Consider the following 6,614-nt stretch of genomic DNA (forward strand, 5'->3'; position numbering starts at 1 on the left):
ACTTGGTGTTTGCGTACTGAGGGTCTACGCACCGCTTGATGCAGCCACACACAAAGGTGGCCATCAGTATGAGGGCGATGTTGGGCACGTTTTTTCCCCCTTTATCTAGAGGCTTGTACATCGCGTCCCTGCGGACACGATCCATTTTCGACCTCCAGATAAAGCGGAAGATGGAATTTCGTTGGAATCTCGTTGGAATTTGATTCTGGACTTTGGACCCATGTGAAACAATAATTCTTTTCTCTGTGGTCTTTTCCCTGTAAATCTTTATTTTCTCTATTCCTCTTTTTACTGTATGAGTGCGCAGGAAGCTAAGTTGTGACCTACCTCCCATGTTTGGAGTGTATGCAAATAAATTAACCCTGAGGATGGACGCAATCCCAGGTTTGCTGTGGAGATTATTAATAGAAATTGGATCACGGCAAAACAGAGGATTTGGGAAATATGCCACTGCTTATAAAGGAGGAAGCAAGCCAAAACACCTTTCTGTTTACAGACTGGTGGTGAGAGGAGAAATTAGGGCTGTTTAAATTAATCCCCCTCTGTCTGTCTGTAACAGGGATACTTGCATACTTCATTCGCTGAGGCAGAGAGTATAAGATCTGGGAGGTTATTTTAGAGTGGTACAAAACACTAGTTAGATCACAGCTGTAGTACTGTGTATAGTTCTGGTTACTACATTACAGGAAGGGTGTGGTTGCCCGAGTGAAGATACAGAGGAGACTTACATCGGTGTTCCCAGGTATGGAGAATTTTAGTCATAAGGAGAGATTGAATAGCCTGAAACAAAAACAAAAATAGCTGGAAAGACTCAGCAGGTCTGACAGCGTCTGCGGAGAGGGACACAGTTGACGTTTCGAGTCCGTAAGACTCTTCATCAGACTCGAAACGTCAACTGTGTTCCTCTCCGCAGACGCTGTCAGACCTGCTGAGTTTTTCTTTCACCCAGAGGGTGGTAGGGATCTGGAACTCACTGTCTGAAAGGGTAGTAGAAGCAGAAACCCTAACACATTTAAAGAAATACTTTGATATGCCCTTGAAGTGCCGTAAGCTACAGATCAATAGCTGGAAAATGTGATGCGTGAGATTTAAAGGGCCGGACTATGGGAAAAGCAGCGTCCTGGCTGCATTTCACCCGGGACACAGGGACCCTGGTCTCACAATCCCGGGAAATTAGGGATGTTAGTCACCCTGCTCCCAGTTAAGACGATGAGGAGGGATTTATTCTCTCAGAGGGTTATCTTCCCTAGAGAGAGCCATGGAGGCTCTGCCATGGGATATATTCAGGGCTGAGTTAGACAGATTTTTGATCAACAAGGACATCAGCCATGATCAGAGATGGAGCTGGAGGGGTACTAAGTGCCGCGCATGCGCAGCTCCGCGCCTGGCGGAAGGTGCGCGTGCGCGTCCTCTATCACGCGCATGCGCATACTGTTGTTTCTCATTCGCTAATGATCAAGAATGGGCGGGACTACTCGTCGTGACGTTTATCCAAGATGGCGCCGCCCAGGGTCGGAGGGGGAAGCGCGGTGGGAGATTTCACCGGTACCGGGGGGAGCGGGTGATGCCGGGGAGGGGGGGGGGCGGGAGAGCGGGTGATGGGGGGGGGTGGAAGCGGGTGATGGGGTGGGGTGGAAGCGGGTGATGGGGGGGAAGCGGGTGATGGGGGGGGGTGGAAGCGGGTGATGGGGGGGAAGCGGGTGATGGGGGGGAAGCGGGTGATGGGGGGGGGAAGCGGGTGATGGGGGGGGGAAGCGGGTGATGGGGTGGGGGGGAAGCGGGTGATGGGGGGGGGAAGCGGGTGATGGGGGGGGGAAGCGGGTGATGGGGGGGGGAAGCGGGTGATGGGGGGGGGAAGCGGGTGATGGGGGGGGAAGCGGGTGATGGGGTGGGGGGGAAGCGGGTGATGGGGGGGAAGCGGGTGATGGGGGGGGGAAGCGGGTGATGGGGTGGGGGGGGAAGCGGGTGATGGGGTGGGGGGGGAAGCGGGTGATGGGGTGGGGGGGAAGCGGGTGATGGGGGGGAAGCGGGTGATGGGGGGGGGGAAGCGGGTGATGGGGTGGGGGGGAAGCGGGTGATGGGGGGGGGGAAGCGGGTGATGGGGGGAAGCGGGTGATGGTGGGGGAGCGGGTGATGGGGGGAAGCGGGTGATGGGGGGGGGGAAGCGGGTGATGGGGCAGGGGTCAGGGATCTGGGGTGGAGACCCAGGTGGATGGTGGAGTGTGGGCTCCCAGACTCATCTCTCCCTCTCCCTCCCCCAGTCATCCCGCTCCGATTCTCCAACAGGAGCCGTGCCTCCCGCCATCTCTTTGTGAAGCTGCACCGGGTCCGTGACACTGCTGATCGGAGCCGCCCCCAGGACCGGACCCTGTTTGTCCTCAACCTGCCCCCGTACATCAGCCAGGTAACGACCCGTCGGTGGTGGTGGGGGGCTGGAGGTGAAGGGTCAGGGATGCTGGGGGCTGAGGGGTTGAAGAGCTATGGATCGGGGGGTGATGGATGAGGGACCCTGGGGTTGGGTGAAGGGTTCGCGTGTGGCCTGTTGCATCTGTTGATGGGAGTCTCTGGGGGGTGCAGTGAGAGCATCCACTGGCTGGGGGTGGGGAGAGGTGATGAATGACCTCGGCTGATCGACCATGTGAGGAAGCGCCTGTCCACTGCTGACCCTGCAGACAGTCCTGGCCCGTGGGGCTATTTCTGAAGCTGCAGGAGAGTAACCTTGTCTGTTTTTATGTTGGTTGAGCTGTGTAAAGTTTGTGCCCCTTTCTTTGTGTTTGGGTTTAGGAGTGTGTGCACAGGTTGTTTTCACAATGTGGATCCGTGACCTCAGTGGAACTACAGGAAAAGCCAGGCCCAAGCGACAAATCAGAGACACAGAAATCAAAGTTCTTCTCTGGCCGGTCTGTACAGGTATGTACTTTCAAAAATTTTTCATGGGGATGTGAGCTTAGCCAGTATATGTCGCCCATCCCTTATCACCCTTGAGAAAGGGACATTAGGCTCTGGAGTGACCCCTGGTTGTGATGCTGGTATGGAGCTGGGGTGGGGTGGGGGTCCTTGGGGGACACAGTCTTGGCCCAGACCAGCCCATTCCAGGGCAGCTCAGGGGTCGGGACCCAGGGATCAGCGTTCCCAATTTTCCCCTCCACGCGCTGTCTGACTCTCCTCTCGCTGCAGGGTTTCCGAGTGGCCTACGTGGTGTTTAAGAGCTCGGCCGGAGTGAAAGCTGCTGTGTCCTCGAAACCCCGAGAACCCTGGGTCTTGTCTACGAGTGAGCGCCCTGTCAAAACAGGCCTACAGAGTGAGTACCCAGACTGACCGACAACAGAGCGCGAGGGGATGGGGGAGGGTGCTGGTGGTGTGTGGAGGGTTGGGGGTGGGGGAGATGGTTCAGGCGGGGGGGGTGGTGGGGTAGTGCGGGCGGGAGTCGGGGGGTCCTGGTTACAGGCAGGGGTGGGGAATCAGCCAGGAGAGGAATGAGGTTCCTTTGTCCGCAACAAAGCAGGGCCTGTGATTGGCCGGTGCAGGACCTGATCCTTTCTCTTTGTTCCTTCCAGAATGGATCCAGGATTATTCCTCCAGGATCATTGACGCAGGGGAGCTTCAGACGGAGATCGACCAGTTCATGAAGCAACACGACCAGAAAGTGGCGGAGGTATGGGAGAGGGGGGGATGTATAGGGAGAGGGGGGTCGGAGAGCGGGATTGGAGGATAGTCGGGGCTTTGCTTGGCTTCCACGTTACCTCGGGCTGTTTGTTCTGTTCCCAGATGGAGGCCCTGGAAGAGGCGGAAGATGGCGTCCCGGACGAGGATGGCTGGGTGAAGGTGACCAGGAAGGGTCGGCGTCCGGGAATTCCCCGGACTGAGGCGGGAAACCTGCGGCTGATCCAACGGGAGAAACGCAAACGGGCTCAGAAGGAACTGCTGAACTTCTACAGCTGGCAACACCGGGAAACAAAACGGGAACGTGAGTCAGGGGGGCAACACAGAGTCAGGGGGCACGGCGATGGTGGGGTCAGGGGGCACGGCGATGGTGGGGTCAGGGGGCACGGCGATGGTGGGGTCAGGGGGCACGGCGATGGTGGGGTCAGGGGGCACGGCGATGGTGGGGTCAGGGGGCACGGCGATGGTGGGGTCAGGGGGCACGGCGATGGGGGTTCGGGGGCACAGCGAGGGGGGTTCAGGGGGCACGACGATGGTGGGGTCAGGGGGCACGGCGATGGTGGGGTCAGGGGGCACGGCGAGGGGGATTGAGGGGGCACAGCGAGGGGGTTCAGGGGGCACGACGATGGTGGGGTCAGGGGGCACGGCGATGGTGGGGTCAGGGGGCACGGCGAGGGGGATTGAGGGGGCACAGCGAGGGGGGTTCAGGGGGCACGACGATGGTGGGGTCAGGGGGCACGGCGATGGTGGGGTCAGGGGGCACGGCGATGGTGGGGTCAGGGGGCACGGTGATGGGGGTTCGGGGGCACGGCGAGGGGGGGTTCAGGGGGCACGGCGAGGGGGGTCAGGGGCTCGGCGAGGGGGGTCAGGGGCTCGGCGAGGGGTTCAGGGGGCTCGGTGAGGGGGTCAGGGGGCACGGCGAGGGGGATTGAGGGGGCACGGCGAGGGGGGTCGGGGGCACGGCAAGGGAGGTTCGGGGGCACGGCGAGGGGGATTGAGGGGGCACGGCGAGGGGGGTCAGGGGGCACGGCGAGGGGGATTGAGGGGGCACGCGAGGGGGGTCAGGGGGCACGGCGAGGGGGGTCAGGGGGCACGGCGAGGGGGATTGAGGGGGCACGCGAGGGGGGTCAGGGGGCACGGCGAGGGGGGTCAGGGGGCACGGCGATGGGGGTCAGGGGCATGGCGATGGGGGGTCAGGGGGCACGGCGAGGGGGTCAGGGGGCACGGCGAGGGGGGTCAGGGGGCACGGCGAGGGGGTCAGGGGCTCGGCGATGGGGGTCAGGGGGCACGGTGATGGGGGTCAGGGGGCACGGCGAGGGGGGTCAGGGGGCACGGCGAGGGGGGTCAGGGGGCACGGCGATGGGGGTCAGGGGGCACGGTGAGGAGGGTTCAGAGGGCACGGCGAGGAGGGTTCAGAGGGCACGGCGAGGGGTGTCGGGGGCACGGCGAGGGGGGTTCAGGGGGCACGGCGATGGGGGGGTCAGGGGGTCAGGGGGCACGGCGAGGTGGGTTGTGAGGTGCATGTTGTTTGAGAGGCTGGTCCTTGATGTTGGTTAATTGGCCTCAATACGTCTCTCCCGCTGGTTACAGACCAGCTGATCTGGGGCTCAGTAAATATGGGGGAGGAAAGAGGTTAGTGTGAAAGGAAAGTGAGAGAGACGAGGTTCGAGCAGCCTCAGAGTTCCGGTGCGGCCCGAGCTGGGACTGTCTCTGGTTAGTTTGAGGCTCCATCCTGATCGCTTATTGTCTCTGTTTGCAGATATCGCTCAGCTTCGGAAGAAATTTGAAGAGGATAAACAGAAGATCGCATTACTGAGGGCCGAGCGCAAATTCAAACCTTTTTGAAGCCCCCTTGGCCTGTAGGAGCTGGGACTGGGTGGGAGACTCACTCCGGGGTTAGGGCCGAGAGAGAGGGGGAATTTGATCCTGAGGGAGGGGGGTGGCGGGCGGAATCAGGGTGGGATCATGACCTGGGTCCTGAGGGGTCAGGGTGGGGTCGTTACCTGGGTCCTGTGGGGTCAGGGTGGGGTTGTGTCCTGGGGGTCATGATAGGGTCACGTCCTGGGGGTCAGGGTAGTGTTATATGTTTCTGAGAGTGGAATCTCCAAGCCTAGTACACAACTGGATCTGGAGGCTGTTTTCTCTCACTGGGAACTAGTCACTGATTAAAATGCTTCTTCTGCACATTCTGTTTTCTGAATGTTTCAGCCGTTTTTCTGGACGATATGGTTTAGAACCCCTAAGACGATGCTTCCCTAATTTTTTCCGAGGGTGACCCCATTTTAATGCTTCAGACTTCACGTGACCCCGGAGTGAAAGTTGAGGGGGCAGCAGTGTTACCGAGTTGTTGAGCAGTGGTGGGTGGGTTTGTTGAGCAGGGGTGGAGGTAATGGGGGGGTTGGGCCGTTGACATGGGGTGGGGTGTTAAAACCGCTGGGGTTTCCCTGGATAAAGCAAAGACCCACAATGTTTCAGGCCGTGGTTGCAGTCAGACCCCAGAGAGCAGACGCTTAGGCCTCGCCCACCGACAGGGGGAAAGAAAGCGCAAATATTTAAAGGAGCCTCGCCATTCTCAATCCTCAGCCTGGCCGCCATTGTTGCTTTGGAACTCGTGACCCCGCTGGAGGTCCTGATCCACAGTTTGGGAAGCCCTGCCCTAAGATTTTCATAAATAAATCCAGTTATCTCTTGCAAACTGTGTCCAGTTCTGGTCATTCAGATACAAGGGGGTTGTTCAGCTTTTTAAAAAAAATTATTCATTCACGGGATGTGGGCGTCGCTGGCTGGGCCAGCATTTATTGCCCATCCCTAGTTGCCCTTGAGAAGGTGGTGGTGAGCTGCCTTCTTGAGCCGCTGCAGTCCATGTGGTGTAGGTACACCCACAGTGCTGTTAGGGAGGGAGTTCCAGGATTTTGACCCAGCGACAGTGAAGGAACGGCCGATATATTTCC

The 6,614-nt window shown here is 59.4% G+C and overlaps 1 protein-coding gene across 1 annotated transcript; it reads left to right on the forward strand.

Annotated features, from left to right (window-relative positions):
* Positions 1–1,458: 1,458 nt before the first annotated feature.
* On the forward strand, positions 1,459–6,358 carry rrp7a (ribosomal RNA processing 7 homolog A). The gene is made up of 7 exons (XM_078531959.1): positions 1,459–1,545; positions 2,262–2,404; positions 2,785–2,910; positions 3,178–3,301; positions 3,558–3,655; positions 3,769–3,967; positions 5,423–6,358. The coding sequence occupies exons 1-7, from the start codon at positions 1,497–1,499 to the stop codon at positions 5,506–5,508; spliced, it is 825 nt and encodes a 274-aa protein (XP_078388085.1). The 5' UTR covers positions 1,459–1,496; the 3' UTR covers positions 5,509–6,358.
* The last annotated feature ends 256 nt before the right edge of the window (positions 6,359–6,614 follow it).

This window comes from Cetorhinus maximus, chromosome 29 (genome assembly GCF_964194155.1).
Source record: "Cetorhinus maximus chromosome 29, sCetMax3.hap1.1, whole genome shotgun sequence".
Taxonomy (NCBI): domain Eukaryota; kingdom Metazoa; phylum Chordata; class Chondrichthyes; order Lamniformes; family Cetorhinidae; genus Cetorhinus; species Cetorhinus maximus.